Source organism: Balaenoptera physalus (genome assembly GCF_965194825.1).
Source record: "Balaenoptera physalus genome assembly, chromosome: 5".
Taxonomy (NCBI): Eukaryota; Metazoa; Chordata; class Mammalia; order Artiodactyla; family Balaenopteridae; genus Balaenoptera; species Balaenoptera physalus.
The window spans coordinates 66434470-66459347 of NC_138884.1; the positions used below are offsets into that span (position 1 = coordinate 66434470).

Genomic DNA, 24878 nt, shown 5'->3' on the forward strand with positions numbered 1-24878 from the left:
ATTCCAACTGAGGGCTTGCTATGAACTGCTACCAAATCCTTTTTTGTAATACCTGTGGACCTCAGACCATAGGAGATATTAAGTGGGACTACTCTAATTGAGAAATCCAATGGTCACATCCATGAACTATTTTAAAAATTAGTAGGAAATTACCTACTCTCACATTAGAACAAAATTTGTTGAAAACAGGGAGACACAATACTTACATGTCATACTTTACGAAATGTGTTTTTATATCAAAATTCTAAGGTAATTAAATTTTAACTCAGTAATGAAGAGTCTATAATTCATCTTTGAGTTTTCTGAAGTATTTCAAATTATTCATGTCTTTCTCTTATTGCTAATTCTAAAATGATTTGTAGAGGTTATTAATGAAAAACTTTACAAATTCATATGTACTACCTTATTTTAGAAGTGTTAGTTCTAAGGTTTTTTTCTTTGTCTTTTATAATATAGAAATTAAAAATGATATATAAGGCATAAAATAGGAAATAAGCTAGCTTCTTACATTGCCATTAATCACAGAGTGGTTAATATCCTTGGAAGAATGTGAGATGGGAACACAGCAAGCTGTGCCCTCATTTTGTGTGGTATAATCATCACTCCATTCCCCTATCCAAGGAAAGCATGTTTTCAAAAATATGTACATTTTCTTTGAGAAGTATGTCCGAGAATTTTCAGTAAATAATAATAAATCAGTTGCATTTTTTGTGTAACTTACATCTCTCTGTAAGGAACCCAAAATCCAGTACCCTAGTATACAAATGCTAGCAAGACAGCCTATATATCCAATGTCCCATTTTTCTGCATTTGCACTCACATTCTTATTGAAGAATGTGGTCCTGTAAAATAAAACAATCTATTTTCAGTATTTATTAGATATACAAATAAGCTAATCTTCATATGCTTCTTTATTTTATGGGGGCTGAGTTAACTGAGGTTTTATTAAAACTACTTTACAGTTGGAGAGACTCTTGAAGTGAAAAGGTCAAACTATTTCCCAAAAAACTGTAACTTATTTTTTTCAAGATTCCAGCATAAAATTCTTAAACACAACATTATGCGGTGGTTGAGGTCGTTATGTCAGAACAAGAGAGTGCATATATGGAGAAATGTGTTTTTAAAAGAGGCTACAATACAAGGAACTTTTTTTTTCCATAAGCAACACATATTGACTCTAATGTTTGCTCCAACGTTGCCTTTTGAATGTTTCTGCTTTAAAGTATGGTAAAGCATCTCTTAATCCATCTGGATAATAGAGGAACAGTTATAGGCACGTCCATTTCTGAGCCAGGCACTGCATATGCTCATTCTTTCAAAGACATCAAAATGCAAAACCATTCCTTCTTTCGCCATTCCCCCCTCCCCACCTTATTTAGAATTAAGGGGAAAAAAGTGTTTATTCAGTGTTTATTTCCATAGGCTAAAGCAATGGAAAAATCAAATTTTGTGGAGGTTATTGTGGAGTAAGGATCTACAGTCTCCTTTTGCTCTTTCATTCACTCATCTTTCCTCATTGTCCATAATGGTGTCATTTAGTAAAGTTCTGACTCTGTGCTTCACTTGGTACTCTGGAGGGCTTGACATTCATACCACTAATTTATTATCAAATCTTTAATTTACATCCAAGAACTTAATTACTCATTGGCACGTCCATCCATTCATAAAGATTATTGTTTACTAATTCATGTCTTATAGAAATTTCAAATATCCAAATCTAGATGTCGTGGCTTGGGCCAAGTTTTTAAGATCTGCATTAATATTATCAAGGCTGTGTTATTCAAATCCTTAGGATAGAAATGGGGGAAAATAGATTGATTTCTAAATTACCCATGAAGTCACTTACATAGGAAGCATCACTCCCATACCTTTTAATAAATATTCATTTATGAAGATGAATTATGCTTACATTTAATGATTTCTCATGCCCACCTCTACTACTAAAAAATAAAATAACATTGTTTTCTAGAAGAAAATAAGTATAAATGGCTAGAAGATGATTCCTCTAATTCCACTACAATTGTTTTTAGTAAAATGATATCGAAGTTCATTAAAATTGTGACTGAAGCAAAATGAAGAAACTGTTTCTTTTCCATTTGAAAAAAACAAATCGGTTCTAGAAGATAGGAGTTGTAATTGATGTACAGAATGGCATATTTATTGACTCTAGTGTATGCTGAGTTAAAATGATGCATCTGGACAAGGTACAGAAGATGATACTGAATGAACCTGCTCTCTGCAATGCTTTGTTACCAAGGCTGAACCACTGCTTGAGTGCCAGTCTCTGCCAGCTGCACTTCTACTTGCTGTATCTTGTTGAGGTTTGTTTTAATGTTGCTTTGGGGTGCTCCAGACTTAATTTTCTATGTTAATGTGACATGCAGCCGTATTATGTTATAGAAGTCTTGAGATGCCTGTAGTCAAAAATAACTCCTTCTTATTGACCTCCTGACTCTCACCCTAGGTATTAAAATGTTAATAACTCCTCACCATGGTATTCCCAAATCATTTTTTAGATGAGATCCAAAGTTTTATTTCCATTTTCATATGAGGCATTTGCATGCAATTTAAATATCCATGAAGCTTATTTAATGATAAAGACTATTTGAGGATATAAGTTTCAAAGCTTAATTTTTTTTGAAGGTAGGAGAGTTAAAGGTGGAATGGATGTTTGTTTTCTAATGTAAACTGCAAGAACTTGTATACTTTTTAGGTATCTTTAGAATTCCTCTAACAAAGTTTTTTGTCAGTATTATTTAAATAACATAAATCTCAGGATGATTTCACACAATTGTATTTAGAACATTGGTAAAAAAAAAAAAAAACAACCCAGTATCAATAACTTCTCTCTAGAGGTACATACATTAAAGATTGAAAGAATAATGTAATATCTAAAAAATATGAACAGTGTATTAAAATATCTTAAATGTCAGCTTGAATAGACCAGCTATTATTTCAGGATGATATCATGTGTTCGTTTTTTCTCTCCATTTCACTGTGGTGAGGTGATTCAAGATGTCTTAAGGGCTCTTAAGTGACAAATGCATCTACATGTTATGAATAAAATTTGAAAAGCCACCAGTTCCTCATTGTGTAATTTTCCTCACCCAAGAACACTATATGTATTAAGTATATTACTTCAAGTTTACTTAAATTTTCCTAGCTGTACTTTACTAATAAATTGCCAGTTCTTTAATACGATAAAATTAAGATAATTGCAATTTTTCAAAAATGGCACAAGAACAGGTTTTGTTATTTATGTTGTATAATATACGTAATTATACACTAAGAAAGATAGAGAATAAAATGTTTCATTTTTATATCAAAATATACACATATTTAAGAAACATTTTAGAATATGAAACCAAGGAACAGTCCTCAGTGCATGTCAACTGGCCACTTCATTTACATCATATAGTAGTTTTCAGTCAACTTTGTAATGAAAATATTTTGTCAATCTGACATTTTGGCTGTATTTTCTTTATGCAGAAGTAAATGAAATTTTGTTTTTAATAAACTCAATTTTGTTATAAGAGCTTGTGAATAATAAATTCACTTCCTTAGAGTTTCACTAAAAGTAATTTAGATATTTTTATTTTGGTCAGCTGTTTTAACGTTATATGGTTATTCACGTACCTTAGTATTCATCAGCGTATTCTCTCTCCAAACACTTGTCCTTGTGTAGACTCAACCAGAATATCATCCACTCATTCATTTATTCATTCATCAATGTGACGAATATTTTTGGGGCCAACTCTGAGCCAGGTGCTAGGTCACTTCAGAAATTTATAGATGAATGGTAGTTGCTGCCATTTAAGAAACTAACAACAATAGCAAGAGAGCCAAAAAACATTCTCAAATGACTATGTTGCATTGTAGAATGGCAGTCACACCATGAGAGGGATACAGAAAGCTACTGGGTTCAGAGGGGGCAAGACTGCATTAAGCCACGGTATTAGGGAAAGAAAACATGAAGAAGGCAACAATTGAACTGGACTTTGATAATTGGAAATTGTTAAGAAGAGCATCCTAAGTGCAGGAACCAGTATATAGGAACATAACGGAAGCATGGAGAAATATCTCAGAGATGATGTGGGAAATGTGCATTGCGGCTACGTTTAGGAATCTTTACCTTATTATTTTATTGAAAACTTTGCAGAAGAGAGCTAACACAATAGAAAAATACCTTATTTATGGTAATTTGGCTACAGCCATGTCTAGTGTAGTTTAGGAAAGCAGTTATAGAATGCAGGGGCATCAGTTCAGAGGCACTGATAGTAATCCAAAAGAAAAACAGCAAGACCTTAATTGAAGAAGAGGTAGAGCTAGTGAAATGGAAGAGGTGGATCAAAAGACTTTTATGTTATATAATGCTTGGGATTTGGCAACTAATTTGTTGTGAGGTCCACGAGAACAGGGCTATGATCTTAAGGTACCAAAGCCATGAAAATGTTATTAAGAGGAAAAGAAGGCAGCAGATCAAGATTGAAAGTAAAGAGAAAGATACTCTTTTCTTTTTCAGATCTATTGAGTTTGAATGCCAGTGGAATATTCCTAGAAAATAAATCCAAAGGGAATAAGAGTATAACTCTCAAAAGAATAAAGCCAGAGGGATAGAGATATTAATTAAATTGATGGAAATGGATAGATTGACAGGAGACCAGTGGAGACACTAAAGACTCCAAAACAAGAGAAATAAATGAAACAGAATAATGGAGTAAGGTGCTGAAAGGAGGAGACTTTTGAATCAGAGACGTATTTGGGACAGTTCATCCTGAGAAAAGGCAGGGACCTCTGAGGTGGCAAAAAGCAGTAAAAGAAGAAGGGAACAGAGAAATGTCTGGTGTATGGTATATGGTGAAGTCATGTTTAAAAATAGGTTTGGAGAGCTTCAGACTTCTCACTGAAATCTGGGCAAGAGTGAGGGATACTAGCTGGGGAAATACGATTCATACAAAAGAGTATTGGTGTTATTTCATACTGCTGGTGTGAAAATCACTTAAGGTTGCAATCATTTCAATTGTGTTGCGTGCTTCTGGGCTTGATGTGATGCACCACTTGGAGATGTGGCTAATCGTAGCTTACTCTGTTCCAGGCGGTGTGGTTACAGCAAAGCAAAACAAGATCCAGAAGAGGAAAAGATGCATTTTCATAATGGGCACAGTAAGCAAACTGTAAAAAAAATCAAAATAAAACAAAGTAGGGGACACTTTATTGTGATTTTGGCTTCTTTTCAGGCTAGAGATTTGTAATAACTGACCAAAAATATTGGGATAAAAAGTGTAAGTGTTTTGTTACATTCCTCTAAAGCGTATGGGCTTGTGGTGTTGCCAGCTGACCCTAGGCAACAGCTGGATGGTTTTTTCAATTCTTTAAAGCATACTTTCATTACAATCATTAAAATAAAAACTTTTTGCTTAATATATAAAGCTATTATATTTCAAACCATATTTCCAGGCCAATTCTAATTCCTAACAACAATCAGTAGAAATATGTCATTAAATAACACCACCAGATTAAATGAATAAATTTCTTCTTCTTTTTCTAACATTTTGGTAGGAATTTCCCTAAGCACATCCTGTAGCAGCAACCTTGGTTCAAATGACTTGAAAAAGACTACACTTTTAAGAAATGCAGAAAATCAAGTTTTAATAATGAGCTTTAAAAATCTGTCTAAATGGGTTCTAATTTTATTATTAATATGTTCATTTTTAATAAATAGTACAGTATGAGTTGATTTGCCAAGTAAATGACAAAAAGAAGGTTTTTTTGTTTTTGTCACTCTGCCATGACCATGAAAGTCAAAATCATGAAAGCCATAATTCATGCTGCAAAACATTTTGGGGTCTATTTTCACAGTCCTATCTTATTTAATGTTATTTATTGTCAAAAAATACTGTGAGGGTAATATCGGTAGCCTTTAAAATGTGATGAAACTGAGGCTCATAGAGCATAAGAGACTTGCATAATGCCCTGCAGCAACAATAGAGTGAATTTCTCTTTTCTTCTTGACTGCTTTGTCAGTCTTATAGGACCAAAGCACCAGAAAAGTTATTTTAAATTATGTTTGTAAAACCTAAACTAATCATCTGTGATAAGATTTTAAGGAAAGCATAAGAAAACAAACCAACAACTAAACCAGTAGCATTTCATTGTCCAGTTTAGTAAACAAAAGTGTCTTAGTTTGCCTCAGAGACTGACTCCTGAACATTAGTGTTGAAAGATGTCCTTACTCAAATACGTCGTCACAATATGCACTTCGTCTTGTGCATGCCAACAAACCAGATTTCTAAAGTTATAAAAATGAGATTAAAAAAAAAAAAAAAGAGATAGCTGTACAAATGACTCCTATAATTCAGGAGAGGGTCTGTCCTTGCAGCTCTGTCACTTCTAGGAATTGGGGATTTAAGCCATAGTTGTACATTAATAACGTTTATAATTTCACTCATCCATCACAAGCACTTCGACTGTAATGCCCATTTATTTTTACAGTTAAACTGCCAGGAGTAAGAACTTATATTGATCCACACACCTATGAGGATCCCAATCAAGCTGTCCATGAATTCGCCAAGGAGATAGAAGCTTCATGCATCACCATTGAAAGAGTTATTGGAGCGGGTAAGACGGTGTGTTTAACTCGGACTTTTAACCGGTGTTTATATTATAAAATGTAATATATCAATGTCCTGATCTAACTCAGAATGTTTTTAATCTTTTGTAATTGACTTGCTTTCAAGGTGGTATATAATTGATCATATTTTAATATTACCTTCTGCCTAGCTCATACTTAAACCAGCAAATGTTAGGTTTATGAAAAAAAACAAACCAGCAAAAATGTATATTCAAACATAGTGTTTTTCACCATCTACTGATTATTATATTTCATATATAATATATATAATTTTTAATACCCAAAAGTATTTACAAAATTGAAGCACCCAATTATTCTACTTATGAATCATCTCTTCCTTAAGACTGTTTCCTTTTTGTCCTGCTATGGCCCTTTTCTTTTTTCTCTTCTCATTAGTGTCACTGCTAGAGTAGAAAGAAAGGAAGAAGGAAGTGATTTTCAGTCAGTTGCTTTTAGTTTCTTTCTAATGTTTCCATTAAGGTTTCTGTAGGTGAGAGAGATGAAACTAATAGCCCCCAATGTGTCTTACGATCACGTGTAAATGATTTTTCCCAATGCACCATTAATTTCTTTTAACATAGATAAGGAAGTTGGACTCCCCTTCAACTCTGTTTTATCTAAACCTTACTACTCTAAGAGAATTTTAGACTACTGTTAGAGTAGGGATTTGTAATGAGTTTCTGTGTTTTCTACATCTTTATCACAAGGTGAATTTGGTGAAGTTTGTAGTGGACGTTTGAAACTTCCAGGAAAAAGAGAATTACCTGTGGCAATTAAAACCCTTAAAGTAGGCTATACTGAAAAGCAACGCAGAGATTTCCTGGGTGAAGCAAGTATCATGGGGCAGTTTGACCATCCTAACATCATTCACTTAGAAGGTGTTGTGACCAAAAGTAAGTACAATGGCAAATTATGCATGTGTGTGTGATCATAAATATCTGAATTTCTTCTATTAGATTATTATTGATTTCAGGATAGAGAGAAAACTGGCCATAATAATGTGATTAACAATTTCCCTAATATTAATAGTATTTGTCCTATATTTTAGTAGATTCTTGTCAAAGCTGATCTTCAGTGAACCCAAATTTCTATTTATTATTTGAAATATTTGTGTTAACTCACTTACTATGAATTCAGCACCAGAGACATTGTATCCAGATAAAAGGAGCAGTAAAAGTATCAATTTTTTTTCCTCTTGGCTCCTTCACTTTTTATCCTAATGAAATATTAACTTCAAAGTTTTGATTGAGGCATTGAAGTTTAACATTTAATAGGATTACTGTAACCATAGATGCCCGCCACCTTTTAAGTGGTTTTTTTTTATAGCCAGATGTATTTCTTTTATTGATTTTTTTCATTGAGATATTTTAATAGTTCTAAGGAAAGTAATTGCCTCAGAAGACTGGGAAAGTTCCTTGAGACTAATTATTTTGTTAAAGCAAATCCTGTTTTTACTCAGATATATCTGGAATTTCACATCTCTCAGATTCTTGTTAGTGTCTTGTAAATGTGGTTATGTGTTGAGCTTCCCATTATAAGGATTTCAAATAATTCTTCAGTCACTCAATAAAGTATTTATGTGACACATAACTGAGGCCTTTATTTTCTTTTAATCCATTTTTTCTTCATCATTCCTATGTATCCTCTTTCCTTCCTTTATACTTCATACACTTCATACCACTTTGTAAAATCGTCTGAAACATTTGGCAAGGAACATGCTTTAGACTTTTTTCAAGCACTGGTTCAACTTCCATTTGCTGTTAATCAAGTTTTAAGTTACATATGCCAAATGTGCATAGCAGCAAAGTATGTTCAATAAATGTTCTCAACCTATGAAGTAATTTCAATTGATTGGATATCCATTTATGCCATTTTGCTTTTAAATATGGAAAACAAAACAAAAACAACAACAACAATAAAAACGTTTTCGAAATAAAGAGGAACAAAAGAAACAACAACAAAAAAATTTACTGGTTTATAACCAGTTAATTCCCAAATCATGATTCATTCACAGTAGGTCACAGATGAGAACACAGAAGAAAAATACCTTAGCTAAAATTATCATGTTGATGGTTGGCAGAACTTTTGAATCAGCCTGTATTGCTGGGAGATTGTTTTTCTCCATGTCTCAAAGAGATACACATCTCCAGTAAGAATGCCCATAGGGGAATGCAACATAGGAATAAAATTACCTGCAGCCATGTGGGTTTCTTCAAACTTGGATGTGTTACTTTTCATGTACCTCTTAGCCATCTGTATGTCTTCTTTGGTGTAATGTCTATTTAGGTCCTCTGCCCATATGTATATATATGGCTGATTCACTTTGTTGTACAACAGAAACCAACACAGTACTGTGAAGCAATTATACTCCAATAAAGATGTATTAAAAAAAAAAAAAAACTTAGATGTGTTTCTTTCCCCCAATTGAGTACATGCCTAAAAATAGGTAAGAGGCAGGGACACCACGCAGGTGAGAGACAAAGAAAATATATATTTTTTTGAAGGAATAAAATAAATTAAAATATTTTACAAAATCATGCCCTATGATGAATGGGGAGGAATATTTTAAGTAAGAATATGATGTGAGGGAGATCGTCACAGGTACAATAAAATGAAATCAGAATTTGAATGGGACTATACTCTATCTGAGGGGAAGGACTTTGAAAGGACATTAGTGATAGCATGTGCTGGGCTAGATACTATGGGAACAAGAATTATAACAGTGATTGAGTAAAATTATTTCCTACGCAGGAAAGGTATTATCTAATGTAAAACATACTTCTTAATGAAGTAACAGTAATAATAGGATGCAAAATATTTGATATATTTCATGTCTTCTTTTCATCCATAGTATGACTGCTAAGTTTCACTTCCTCAAATAAACTAGGACCATGACTTCCTCTTACCCAGGGTATATGTAAAACTAATGCCTATATGTAGACAGCCAATCCATCCTGTAATGAGTTAAGTTGTAATGTGTAGGAGAGTGCCAGATCCCTATTATGATTATGGAAAACAGTACTGCATAATGGTCAAGAACACGGGCTATGGCTCTAGCCACCAATTTTCATTTTGCTTCTGCCATAAACTACTATGTGACTTTGCCCAAGTTGGTTATACATTCAGAACCTTAGTTTCCTCACTAATGACATGGGGTAAGAACGCCTCTGTAATGTTGTGAAGGTGACATGAATTAATACAGGTAAAGGTTAAATGGGCATGACACAGAGTAGGTAATTAATAAACACATGGTTATTACTTTTCCATTTATTTCTCTTCCTGTGCTCTGAACTCCTCCATATCCATTTCATTCCTAATCCATTTTAATTGATATGTTGCCCTGCTTACATTGCCTCTTTCTCTGAAACTTAACTACCTTTCCAATTCCTTCAAAATCTTATTCAAATTCTATCACCTCCATGAAATAATTCCTCATCACTTAACCCTGAAATAATGGCTCCTTCTTTCAAACACTGTACCTATATAAGGATTTTTGCAACTGTCAGTAATGTTCCTTCCTTTGTCCAAAACTCTTATTCAAATTTTTCATTTAATTTTGTCTCCTCTGCATATATATTTTAGCTCCCTAGCTAAAAAAGTCTGCTCCTTGAAGAAACAGATGATGTCCTAAATATTTATGTAAACCCATTACACTTAAACCTAAAACCAATCTATGGTCACTTTAGTTAAGCACTCTGAGCCTCAATGTCACAGAAAAAGAAAAAAATCGTACCTACCTTATAAAAATTTTATGCAGATTAAATTAAGATATATTTGTGTGTATGTGAACAAAATTGCAGGTAGTTATAGTAGTATTTATTTTAATCTGTTTAGGTGAATTCATCAAATATCATCAGATATTAGGAGACAAGATCCCAAAATTATTAGAGCCAATAGTCACCTACTTTTATAGATCTCTAATTTATTACAGAATTTGTTTTATGTGAATGAGTCCTGACTGAGCAATATAAGACAACTAAACTCTCATAGTAAAACAACTAAATGTGTCATATACCATTTTATATGCACTTGAGACCTTTATCTTAAGAAGCAAATGCCATTATCAGCAAATGATCATATTTAAATTCTGTAAAGTCTAGTCTAAAAAACAGGGCTGTGGTTGAAAATACAGACTTTAAATTTCCAATCTTCTAATCAAATATTCTGTTTGATGTTGTTGCGGTGAAGTTACACATACAGGTAAAGCAAAATGTAAATATTTAAAATACTTCTTTGTCTTATTTTTTTTTCTATTTGAATTGAAGCTGTATTTCCCCTTAATAAATGTAGCTCTTGATGTTCAACTTAGGAAGTCTTCAACTTGTTTTTAATTTACCATGTTGCAACTCACTTTATTTGTATCCTTAATTTCATGCTCTCTGATCTGATGCTAATTTATTCAGCAGTTATTCTCAACCTGCAGCACACAGATAATGAGACATAAGTGCAACTAAATCTTGTGATTGTTTTGATTGAAGCTGAGGTGGGGAGTCTGAAGTAGCACTCCTCTGGGTGGTGCCATCATGAACCTTCCTCTTTCCTCTATCACTACCTTACGTGCCAGAAATATGGAGCCTCATTCAAATTCCTTCTGTGATTTGTTGTTAAACAGGAGACATCATAAATAAATATATGTATTCTAGAGAGACCTATGACAAATGATGTAAGAAACCCACAGGTCCTGGCTTAATTGACTCATTCGCAATGCATGATGCTTTAATGTAACACACATAGAGCCAGCTTTTACTATTCAAATAGATTCAGGAATAAAATTTAGAAGTGGAAAATTATAATTTTTCCATTGCAGCAGCCTTAGTTCTTTAAGATTTATTTTTTCCACCCATGGAAATATTATCAAAATTGACCAAAGAAATATTTCTATTGAAATATTTATAGTTATATAAATATTTATATAATATAATTATATAATATAGTTTATACAATGTAGTTATATAAATATAAATATTTATATTGAAATATTTATAGTTATATAATATTTCTATTGAAATATGTATATTTCTATTTAAATATTCATACTTATATTTCTTAATCTTGGATCATATACAAATAAACTTAGTTCTCCTGTAAAATTAATAAATTTAAACAAAATATTAGAGAAAAATTAAAGAAATGTCTCCCTGTTTTTCTTTCCATGTCTGAGGAAATAACGCATTCAATGGCAATTGATGATTTAAATTGTCAGATAATTCTGACATATAAATTTGTAATTATCTTTCAAATATAGTATTTCATTCTATCCTGTAAAAGTCCATTTTATTTTACAGGCCCTTATTATATATTACCCAGGGCTATTCCAACAATCTTCAAACTAGTCTTTCCATTTTGGTATTTTCCAATGGACATTAGTCCATTCCATACATTTTATGAAATCAATTTCCTCTCTTGCTTCATCACCAGGAGCAAACAAATCAAGCAAAATGCATATACTTTGATACTGAGCTTGATATAATTTGGCCATATCTCCATATTACACTATTTCCTTTCCAGAAAACTCTACCTAGTTCTTGTTCTGCCCTTGGAGATACTTCATTCCGCCCTAGCATGTCCTCTCCACTTTCCTCAGTTCTACTTGACCTTCAAGTTTAATTCAAATATGACCTTCTCCATGACCTTCTCCATGATCTCCATGAGATCATTTCTCTTCATTTTTCCTTCCATCCTCAGTGTCTGCCTGGCATAGAGTAGGCCACTCAATAATGTTGAATAGCTGAGTAAAGGAAAGCATCCCAGTTCTACATTTGTTTTATTTTGCTCACCTGTGTGTTCCTAGATCTGTGCTCAGCACGTGTAGCATTTCATGTATTTGTTGAATGAATGAATTCTCAGCCAGAGACAGTCTTACAAATTCTAGCTGCATTTCTCTGCACTTTGTCATATTGTCCATTGTATCATAGTTATCTCTCTACATGTTCTGTCCTTACTACATGATGAACTTCTTGAAATTGATATATGTTTACAGCACCCCTAGTATCTGTCACAGGGCCAGACATTAGGGAATTTCAAAACTTTTTAAAAAGACATGAATGATAGTAAATGAATCAATGACTAAATTACAGTCATCTAAACAGTTAAAATGAGTTAGAGTGATATACAATTTATATTTTAATTTAAACAACTTTGTTCTATAAAACCATGGGTGTTTTAGGAAAAATAATTAAAACTCATATGAAGAAAATTGCACAGGATCTTGCATATAAATATAACAGTTATAACTACTACTAATAATTAACATTACTTTAAGTATGTGCTAAGTTAATGTTCTTTACATATTATCTCCTTTAATCTGCACAATAATGCTATCCTGTAGACACTAGTATTTGTTCTCATTTTACAGATGGGAAAAATTAACCTTAAGGAGGTTAAATACCTTATCCAATATCATAAAACTAGCATAGGATAATACCAGATTTAAAAGCAGTTCTGCATGACTCCAAAACCCAGGCTCTTACAGTGTACATTACTAACTTCATTTTTATTATTTAGTATACACTTGACAAGAAACATTTATTTATTCAAAAGGTATTAATTGATCACCTAATACATGTCTATTCCTATTAATCAGTGGGATATAGCAGAGATTAAACAGACTGATTTCCTGCCTTTATGGAGCTTACCTTTGGGTAGGGGAGACAAACTAATTGAACAAATACATTTATAATATATTAAATGAAAAAAGTAAAGCTAAGTTAGGAGATTATGGATTGTTTCTATTGAGGGTTGGTGGTTTCTATTTTATTTAGAGAAAGGCCTCTCTGATAAAGCTTGAATAAGTGAAGGTGTCAGCCTTACAGATATCTGGGGGCAGGCAGTGTGTTGTAGAAAGAACCCGCAAGACTCGAATGGAACTTGCATAGAATGTTCAAGAAAAAACAAGGCCAGTGTCGCTTCAATGGAATGAATGAGAGGAGTCTGGTAAGAGCTTAACTTGAAGACTTCATAGGAGAGTAGACGGTATGTGAACACTTTGGTCCCTGCAAAGACTGCCTCTTAATCTGAGCCTTGGAGCCAAGATGTGATAGAATCTTATTTCTACATTAACAGGATCAGTCAGGATGCTGTGTTGAATAAAGACGGTAGAAGCCAGTGTTGAAATGGGGAGACAGTGAGGAGACTACGGTCATTATTCACACCTCATTATGGGTTACGTCAGGGTAGTAATCTAACAAGATGGCGAGTTGTAGTTGAATTCTATAGATATTTTGAAGGCAATCACAGTAAGTCTTTTTGTGGATTAGATGTGGAATGTGAGAAAAAGAGAAGAGTCAATGATAATTATAAATTATTGGTCCTGAGTACCTTGAAGAAAGGAATTGTCAGTTATGGGGAAAATTCCAGGAGGAGCAGGACTGTGGTTGGTAATCAGTAGCTCCGTTTTGGACACGTTACTTTTGAGAGGCTTATAAGCACCCAATTGCAGATGTTGTGTATAAGATTGGATTCTGAGAAGTATAAATGAAAATGTTTGCAGTATGAATATGCTTGAATTTTATAACTTCCCTTTCACAAAAGGAAACAATTCTATGAGCCATTATCAGTGATAAACCATGATGGAAATAAACAAATTTAACACTGCAGTAGAAATGGAAGCCAGCTCATTAATTTGATACTTGTTTTTCATTATTAAGGCATAGAGAGAGGTATAATAAATAAACATAAGATATTTATTAGATATTTACAAGGGCTTTTTCTGGTAAAATCTAAATTCTACTCACCTGAAAAATATGTATCTATAGAAACAGAGATTTACTGGCTCGAAGATTGATTATCAGTAAATTAAACCTTGTGTTTTTAAAGTCATTTTCATTACTAATTAAACAAAGCTGTCACATTGTTAATTCTTAGATTCCTTAGCTCCTCTGCAAAGTCGATCATTTCTGACTCCACAAGTAATTATTCACCTTTGCTAATGTCAGAGCAATTCTAATTTATTTTTAATTTGAGAAATGAGCAGCTAATGAGAAAGTTTATATCAATATAAACAATCTGAAATAAAAGAGGATATTATGGAAAATTTGGAATTTCTATTTAATAGAAACATTTGGTGTTTCCATCTCAGGTAAGGTATAGAGGCTTTTGATTTTATAGTCTTCCCTAAAATTAAAATTACATAATTTTAAAAGTGGTTTTCCCTAAAGTGTTAACCAATAAATAAGGGTCATAATGGAATTAAAATATCTGAGTACCTTTCTAAGTTCTGATTGCCCCATACTTCGTCCTCCCTTCACACTCCCCCACTTGATAAGCACTATCTATTCCTACTACAAGCACAAGGTCCCATTTTCTGGGTGACCATTAACCATTAATAATTGAATCATGATATTTCTTATTCCAAACTTCCCTTGGAGTGAAAATAAAAGTAATTTCAAACACCTACAAGTGTTAATGTACTAAATGGAATACAACCCAAATAGAATGGCATAGTGAAATAAAACTATAGATATAAGTATAAGCACAGGCTTACTTTTAATTATTTACAAATCTTGTAAAATGTTTGTAAGAGAAACAAGTGACTGTTGTTTTCCAGTGAATTATGATATTTCTAAATCAAATGCTCCCTTATACCCTTAAGTGGTACCACATGTTTTTTGATGCCCTCGTGGTTTCAGTAAAGCAGGTAGTACCAATGCAAATGAAATAATAAGCCCAGATTTAGTTGCAACTCTTGTGATGTGGCCTAGTTCAGTGTTTCTCAAAATACAACGTGCCTCTGAGGATATTGCTAAAATGCAGAATCTGTTTTAATAGATTGGATTGGGCACTGAGATTTTGCATTTCTAACAAGCTCTCAGGTGATAGCTATGCCACTTGTCAAGGGCCATGCTCTGAAAAGTAAGGACTAAATCAACACTCCCCAAAGTTTGTCTCACCTAACTTTGAGATAGCTTGTGAAAAAAGACTGCTTTACCAGAAGTAGCGTGTTCTCTTCTCTCTTGGATTTTGTTGAACATTAGCACCAAAAAAATCACTTACTAAGGAAGCAAATGCAGTTTGGTTTTACTGTGGTAAGAAAAACCCACATATCATGATATCTACCCTATTAAATTTTTAGGTGTAGATTACACAGTACAGTTTTTTTAATTGTAAGCACAATGTTGTACGGCTGATCTCTAGAAACTTTTTGTCTTGCATAACTAAAACTTTATACCTATTGAACAGTAATTCCTTCCTTCCCCCTCCCCCAGCCACTGGCAGCCACCATTCTACTTTCTGTTTCTATGGGTTTGACTACTTTAGATACTTCATATAATTGGAGTCCAAGACCTATCCACTTCACTATCGAACACTTCAGAACGCTTGGAGCATATATAAGTAATGCTCATACGTAAGAATATATTATTTATTGAAAGCAACTGAATTCCTACCAGATCTGCCATTAATGCATGAACAGTTTGGTATGGCATAGTCATGATTATCAAACTTATATTATCACAAAAGACTAAATATTTGTGAAATTTTAAAGTTAAATTTAAAATTTAAAATAAATATTTGGAAATTATAGGCATCATAGTATGGAGGGAAGGAAAACAACTTTTATAGTCAGGTGGACATGAATTTGATTCCCAACTTTGTCTCTTATACGACTTGCACTAATCAACTCAGGTAATATATTGAATCTTTTTAAGCCTCACTTTTCTTTCTCTGAAAAGTGTCTTTTGTAATATCACTGTTATAGAATTTTGATGACAATTAAAAATAACATCATGCCTTGTAGGTGGGCACTCAGTATATCAATAAACTGTAGTTCTTTTATGATTATCAATACCAAATGATGAAATATGAGGTTGGTGGATTCTACAAATAATGTGTTTATATTACTACTGAGACTCTGCCTGAACTGGGTCCTCAGTAAATATTATGAAGTAATGTAAAAACTCTACTCTGTGATTAAAATCATGTTTTGACATGCTTTATGAGCTCTTTTTATATTGATTTTTGATAATATGCTTTCAAAATTATTGGCAGATTTACTCTTTGTCTGTACTTCAAGCTGGATAATGGAAAATGTTTTATACCACCTTATTGAATTTACAATGGTTAGACTAAAGCCACATTAATTAATGCTATGTCATTTTTGCAGGCTAGCAGGAACTGAGACAAAACATATGCCAAACTAAATATAATTATCATTAAAATGGCTCAAGCATGAGAAATAATCAAATGAGTCCTGAATTGTCTTATTCTTGTCAACAAAAGAAGATCATGCTTGTTTGCAAACATGCATTTTAATTGCTTTTCCCCCATTTTCTGAAATACAAGAGGTGTTTTAGGTCCCTATCATATTTTTCAAAACCTACACTGTCATAAATAATGAATCTGACTTTTAAAACTAAGTGATGAATGCTAAAAAAAAAAAATCTTATAGGAGGAATACCAGGTGCCCATCTCCCTAAAAAGCAATTACTTTTTCTTTCCAAATATATATTATTATATATATTCAATATCAGTAAGGTTATTATTATTCAATATCAGTAAGGTTTCTGATCAGTCATTCTCTTTAGAGTATGAATTCTTTCATCTAAGCTCAGTGAATCTGGGTTGAATTTAAGGAACAAATTTACCCAAGAAAGAGGTATTTATACATAGGGATTTTATCCAACTCCTGCTCAGAAGGCCTTGGGTGAGCAGTAGTAAATATTTACCACTAACCCATAGCTGTAAGAAGAGGATCTAAAAAATTAGAGGATAGACAGAGAGAAGAGAAAGAAACTGAGAAAAAGTTTTCTATTCTCTAGAAAAAGAGCATAGAAGGAAACTGAAGGTTTTGAAGTAGTAATATAGGAGAAGTGCTGTAATCATAAAAGGCTTGGGGTAGAGTAGATAATTGTAGACATTGATTAGGCCTTCACTTTGATGGACAAGGCATCTGCTCATGTGGTAGGAGCTGAGAGGTACCAATGAGGGAAAGCTAAGACTATATTCTCTGGATATCTGCTGGAATTCAGTTCTTCCAATTCCAATTAAACTATGACAGCTCCCTCAACAGATTTCTGTAAGTGAGAGTCAGATCTACACAGGACATATTCCTAGAAACACAGGCTGATTCTAGAAAATGTAGCCCTTTTCCTAATTTGATCAGGGCTGGTGTTCAGCAAATACATACTTTTTTGGCTCTATTAGCTATAAATTTATTGAAATACTCCCATGCTGTTTGATAAAAAGCTGAAGCCAGGGTTACCCACATGTCCCTTTTATATGCCTACTCAGCTTCATCTCTGGGTACTTCTGAATTCCTGAAATCAGGCAGATGAAGAGGTGATGTCTGGTACACCAGGACGTTCTGATATTCCAGCATTATGGCTGGTTGAACTTCAGACATGTAGGTCCCTGTGCCAAAGCAGTTATCAAATATTTTGGCTGTCGCCCTTGGGGAAGCATATTAATTCTGGACTTTTGAAGGAAAAGGGGTTTCAACGTTAATAAAAGCCAGAAATAGGCTCTAGGATGTAAGAATGGGACCAAAAGGGCCCAAAGCAGAATTTTGTCTATTTAGAGTTTGTCTGAGGACCATTAAAATGGGTGTGGCATCATTAAAATGAAGTTAAATTGGAAGCATATCTCAATTCATGAACTTAGGTTACAGCCATACTAAGGAGAAAAAGCAGTTATAATCTTTTTTTCTGTTATGTTGTCTTGGCCATTTACAAATACAACGAGTCATTCTCTTTTTTCTAACTAAGGTATTGTATTTCCAGTCAGTTTTAAAAATCAACATTCCCCAACTCATCTCCTGTCACTTCCTGAATTACAAAGCAAAATTCAGGCCTCTAGCCGTGTTTGAACTTGATGAACTCTTTCATGACAAGATACCTTGGCCCATGCTGCCTCTTCTTCCTGGAATATCTGTCACCTTTTATTACACCAAAGTCAAATCAAATGACATCTCCAATGTGTATTCCAAATACACATTGGAAGACTTTCAATCTTCCAAAGTCAAATCAAATGACATCTCCAATGTGTATTCTCTACACATGGGATGTTTTACCTAACGTAGGTATAGTACAAATATGTGACAAATGAATTTTTTCAGACAAACTTTTTAAATAACTTTTACAAACTTTAAAGAGGAGGAGAAATGCATCCGCCTTTTTAGCATTACTTGTCACATTTCATTCAAAGAATAATGCTTCTAAAGTATTTTAAAAGAAGATAATTGTCTGAGTGAGAAATTAGACTGACCTACCTTATTATACTAAATAGTGAGTTTTAAGTGATTTTGGAATGAAAACTCCTTTTTCTTTCTAGTTATTTCTTTTTCATGCAATTGTCAACTTTCTATATCTCTGTTTACATTTCAGACTAATGTTGTATGAATAAATATAAAAGTTCTAACTCTATGACCTGAATGAATCACTTCTCAAGTAAAATACAGACACCCTTCTGGAGAATGCCATTAAGTTAATTACAGTGCATTTCATAATTGAATAGACCCTGTTTCCCTTTATAATATAAAAAGTTAATTAATAGATATACAAGATAGAATTTTACTATCATAAGGTCTTTTTTTACTTACCTAAAAATAGTTTAAATTAACACTAAAATTGTATGTAGTATACTTTTATCAAAGAGTAAAGGGGCATGTTTTAAAATATAGTGAGGTTAGCGTGGAATGATAAAACTAACAACCATGTTTTAGATATTTTTTCGTATAGCAAAGATTTTTGATCTTATATTTTTCATCTTGTATCACAGACATATTACACACTAAATGCTACAATTTTGTGAGGGATAAAATATGATCTATTCTCTTAGTCGACTTACATCTAGCAATGAAACCCCACAGATACAAAGTTGATAAAGTTTATAAAATAATAATACATAGCAAATTCTAAGTGACAGGCACTATTTTAAGTGACCTGGGTAACAATAGGACTTGGTGGATACTCACAGTAACTCTATGAGGCAGGTGCCATTCATATCTCCGTTTTACAGATGAGAAAAATGAGATACAGAGATAAGAGTTGATTTGCCCAAGATCACTTGATAGTAAGTGATTGATCTGGGATACAAAGCCAAGCAGTGTAGCTCCAGAGTCTGTCTAGCTACAGTTTTATATCAGACATGAAAAGAGGAGGACCTCATCCATCAGAATGATGATTGCAAGAGAAGTTTCCAGACAGCAAGAGGAATCAGAACAGGGTTTTGAAGAATGAAAAAATTTGGGTTGATGAAGATCGTAAGTATGTGGCAGAGAAGGAAAAGGGAGGTAGCCATAAGTAAAGGAATTATAAGAACAAAGAAATTAAGTTTGGAAAATAAGACATATATTCCAGGGATCATAAACAGGGTAGTTAGACTAGACAGGAGTTTTTATTTAGAACTGTGAGGGAGATGAATATGTTTGCAGTGCTTTGCTGGATATTATTATTTGGCACTTTATGTCATTACCTCTATTAAAATAAAATTCATCCTTAAACTCATTTTCTACATAAATTGATTTTGGTATTGAAAATTATGGGTTTTTGAATCTTTATCATTCTTGTGATACTTTCTTCTCACTGACCCAATTTAGTATATACTAAGATATCATCATGTCATGAATTTACTTGCTACTCAAAGAGGACTATTTTTTTTAACGGATGTATATAATTTGGACAACAATAAAAAACTTTCAGGTAAACTTTTCCTAGATAAGAGTACAAAATCTAAAAGCAACAGTTTATACCACTGTGTTCTTTTCAGGTAAACCAGTGATGATAGTGACAGAGTATATGGAAAATGGCTCTTTAGATACATTTTTAAAGGTAAGATATGAGACAAATGTAACTATTCAAAGTGTTATTCATATATTGACCATGATGTTGAAGTTGAAATCCAGCCACTTTAAAGCTAAATTTTAAATAGAAATATCTGGAGTCAGGATAATTATACTACAAAAATTAACTTTGGTTTGAAAATTATCCACTTCAGAAAATGTATACAAATCCAAATTACGTGTCTCTACAGTTTTATTTAAGTGTATGTTAATGTGCCCCCCCCCCAAAAAAAATAAAAGAGAGAAGGAAGGAAGGAGGAAAGGAAGTAAGGAAAGGAGAAAAAGAGAAGCTTTTATAGGTACTTAACTCTCTCTGAAGTAAGTCAGACAGAGAAAGACAAATATCATATGATATCGCTTATATGTGGAATCTAAAAAAATGGTACAATTGAACTTATTCACAAAACAGAAATAGAGTCACAGATGTAGAAAACAAACTTATGGTTACCAGGGGAGGAAATGGGGGGAGGGGGGATAAATTGGGAGATTGTGATTGACATATACACACTACACTACTATGTATAAAATAGATAACTAATAAGGACCTACTGTATAGCACAGGGAACTCTACTCAATACTCTGTAATGGCCTATATGGGAAAAGAATCTAAAAAAAAGTCAACATATGTATATGTGTAACTGATTCACTTTTCCGTACAGCAGAAACTAACACAACATTGTAAATCAACTATACTTCAATAAAAATTTAAAAAAAAAAGTACTTAACTCTCTCAAAGTATATAATATCAGACAGAATAAGGAAAATGTCTAAAAAGTCCATGAAAATCATCTATATTAATGAAAGAGTCAAATAGACTCATAACTCATCTGAGGGCCAGTCACTACTTGTACCAGCAGAGTCATTATGTGATAACAGACAGTAGCCAATGTTGTCAGATCTTCTGGATTTTAGGAAAAGATTGTATTTTTAAATACGCAAGTCTTCAAATTTTAAACGTTGGCAATTCATTTTATTAATAAATAGCATGTGCTAGACAATGTAACATGTTTGCAGGCCTGATTAAACCTGTAGTCTGGCAGCTTTTCACTTTCAATGTAGCAACTATTGCTATTGATTAAAAGTAATGGGACAGTGGCATTAATGACAATTATAAGAAGGGCCTGTGCATTGACTATGACAGGGGTCCACTGACAAGGCAAACTTCCCTTTCAATCTCCAGCCTCTACCAGACTCTGCTGCCAAATTTCTTATACATATATTTAAGTTCTTCAGTCTCTTAAGGTCACATCATTCCTTTATTTCAAAATAAGCTTCAGTTGAGCCTTGTTCTGTGTGTCTGCACCAAGTCCAGTGCCCTTGACAAAGACAGCAAGCTTGCAAGAAATGCTAACATTCTCCTGGTCATTGTTCAGTCCCTCCCTCCCCCATCTGCTACTGCAGATTCTCCCTTACTTCCTCTGGCCACTTCTTCCTTACCCCAATACGCCTATCCAGCCAGCTTCTTTTAAGTCATTTCAAAAATGTGCAGTGTTAACCCAAGGCAGGCACTAGGTTGAAGTGATGGAAACACTCCTCTGATGACTGAGAATAAAGGATTACAATGTAGAAAAGAGCAACTATAAGTGAGATTTTATCAAGGGCTCTCAAAGCCTTTATCTGCTTTGACCAAGCAGAGGACTGTTACGCATTATCAAGTTAACTATCTATTGCTTAACTTTTTCCATTCTCCTTCAGATAGAAATTGCATATGAATTTGGTAGTAGTATATATTAATTTGGGGATTGAAGGGAGATCCTTTCATATTTTCCCTTAGTGATTGGGGTTGTAGGACTAATATTTCTGTATAATCTTTACAGAAAAATGACGGGCAGTTCACTGTGATCCAGCTGGTTGGTATGCTGAGAGGCATTGCTGCAGGAATGAAGTACCTTTCTGACATGGGCTATGTGCATAGAGACCTTGCTGCCAGAAACATCTTAATCAATAGTAACCTTGTGTGCAAAGTGTCTGACTTTGGGCTCTCCAGGATACTGGAAGATGATCCTGAGGCAGCCTACACCACTAGGGTAAGAGCTAACAGAGTGAATTTCTGAAATACTAGAGACATTTAATATTTAAAGATTTTAAAGGAAATAGAAAAAAGAAAAAGAAAGAAAGAAAGAAAAGAAAAAAGAAAGAAATTCCTCCAATATAGGAAGAAAGAGAGAGAAAAAGGGGAAGGTGGATTAAAAAAATCCAGATAACTCTCCTTGTTAGGTATCAGAAAATTCAAATATTAAATTCAGATAAGCCAAGTATTCACTTTATGAGCCTTAGTAGTTCATTTTTTCCTTGCAGATACTGAAAATAAAAAGTTTGAGTTCAGAGTGGATACAACTCATAAAAATCATATAGAGTATTAAACATAAAAGAAAAAGTTAAAGAGAGAATCTCCTGCATTAAAAGCAATAAATATATTATATATACATATATTAACATTACTGGCGGTATTTTAATGCCTAATTTCTTTTATACTATGTAAACTGTTAAGCCCCCATCTATGGAAAATTGGTCACTAATTCACATTGTCATAATTAGCATAAATCAACACCCTTTTCCAGCAAAGTAATTGCTTCCTGAATTGCTGTTGTATAATTGACAGTTTTTTCTGTGGAAAACTGTGGGAATTGATGCAACAGAATTTTCTGGACAGTCTATGTATTGCACTTCTGGAGTTTTAATCCCTTTTAATAAACTACATTTGTTTAATTCTAAATCTTCTGAAGGGCATCAAGATATCCTCAATGTTTAAACTTCTTATGAAGACAGGAATTTATCATTATATCTTTTTATATCTATACAATGTGGCTAACTTTTGTTTCAATGCAGAATACTTTTGTCATCTCTTATTCTTATGATAGATGTTACACATTTTCTTATTTAATTCAACGTTTTAAAATTACTTCTACTCATAGTCTAACAATAAACTATTTATAGATTATAAGGCTGTTTTTTTTTCATTGTGGCATTGTGATTTATGGATAGTTAAGGATTATACTATGCTGAAGATCATGAGTAACTTATCTAAGCAAACAAAGCCTTCAAATTGTCAGCTTAATAAATCAATAAATTAATTGGTGGAATATCCCTTTCCTTCTAGACCTAATTATTATTGTCATTATTTGAGTTAAATGAAACCTCAATTAGGAATTCTCCTGGGATTAGAGTTACACTTAATAAACTTGGCCTAAGCAAGATTGGGGTTATAGAAAAATCCATTCCCAGCATGATTGGTTGGTGTCTCAGTTAAATGCATAAAATAAATTTGCCAAGGTCTGTGTGAATGTGTCGTGCTGGTGGAGAGGGAGGGGGAGAGGAGCCAGAGATCCTGAGACCCTCAAGACTTACTCCTGAGAAATGGGGTTTGGCAGCACTTCGTGGAAAATCCATATACTGAGAGATGAGCCAATAAGGGAACTTCAGATAATATTGATGTCCAATATGATGGTCAGAGGACCAGGAGAAAATTTCTAGGCTGAAGTTTAAAGTAATCGACAAATTACAATTTCAAGAAGAATTGTAGTAATTATAGATGATCCCAGTGTCACATAGCCAGGCCTAATGATGTGATCTTGCCTATGAATAATTAATTAACTAAAGCTATGTTTCAGGAAAGTCTTCTCAATATGGTGCTACCATAAGGAGCAAATAATTCAAACTTAGTTTCAATAATTCAAACTAACATCAACTCAGAACAATTTTAAGCAGTACATGAAATTGTTATTTCTTCATATATCCTGAAACTTTGGTTCATAAAGAAAGTTTAAGTCCCATTTTTTCTAGTTTGTGAATTAATTTTTTTTTCTTCCTGCAAAACAGGAAGGCATATATTAGTCTTTTTACAGGAAAATATTAAAAACACACACTTCTCTCTTTCTCTCTTTTAAAATATATTTGCTTATGGATGAAATGTTTGGTTGCATTGATTTTTCTTCTTTTAAAAATGAGGAGAAAAAAGTTTACCCTGAAAGGGGTGGGATATAAAAGTGTTATCATGTAAACTAGGAGAAAACTTACCAAATCATTGTTTTTATCATGTAAAAACCCCAAACTTGATAATGTTGTAAGTTTTCCCCCGTAATCTAATTTTAATAATTTTTAATTTGGTTGAATCTCATTTAGATACTTACCTTTTAGGTTAAAAACAAAACAAAACAAAACAGTTTGACCAAACACACACAAAAATATGACAATGGGAAATAAGAGAAATCAAGTCTAAAAGAAATTGCACGGTGTCAGGAGAAAGTATAACTAAGTTTTTAATATATCTGATTTTCATGCTTGTCTTATTAACTTTTAAACTTCTCATGGTTACATTCAGCAATCAAGACTTTCTATTTACAGTCCCTATATTAAAGGAAAAAAGAACCCTGGGAATTTGAGTCCTTTACTTTCTGTTAGAAAGTCATGAAAGTATACCTTATTGATTTGCCTGACTGCCTGCTTTCCCCACTTAGAGCTGCCATCCTGATA

At 33.2% G+C, this 24878-nt stretch overlaps 1 protein-coding gene and 2 long non-coding RNA genes across 12 annotated transcripts in view; 1 reads left to right on the forward strand and 2 right to left on the reverse strand.

Annotated features, from left to right (window-relative positions):
* The window catches only part of LOC309661923, an 865375-nt gene that overhangs the window by 605128 nt on the left and 235369 nt on the right, over nucleotides 1-24878 (reverse strand). The window lies entirely within an intron of this gene.
* Nucleotides 1-24878, reverse strand: part of LOC309661915 — a 550870-nt gene that overhangs the window by 371673 nt on the left and 154319 nt on the right. The gene's annotated exons all lie outside the window — the stretch shown is intronic.
* EPHA5 (EPH receptor A5) overlaps nucleotides 1-24878 on the forward strand; it is a 323332-nt gene that overhangs the window by 264677 nt on the left and 33777 nt on the right. For all 10 annotated transcript variants that reach the window (XM_082463744.1, XM_082463748.1, XM_082463747.1 and 7 more), the window contains 5 exons: nucleotides 5096-5163; nucleotides 6493-6618; nucleotides 7339-7524; nucleotides 20333-20394; nucleotides 22223-22432. In XM_082463744.1, coding sequence (XP_082319870.1) covers nucleotides 5096-5163; nucleotides 6493-6618; nucleotides 7339-7524; nucleotides 20333-20394; nucleotides 22223-22432 — 652 coding nt within the window. The remainder of the gene's footprint in view (nucleotides 1-5095; nucleotides 5164-6492; nucleotides 6619-7338; nucleotides 7525-20332; nucleotides 20395-22222; nucleotides 22433-24878) is intronic.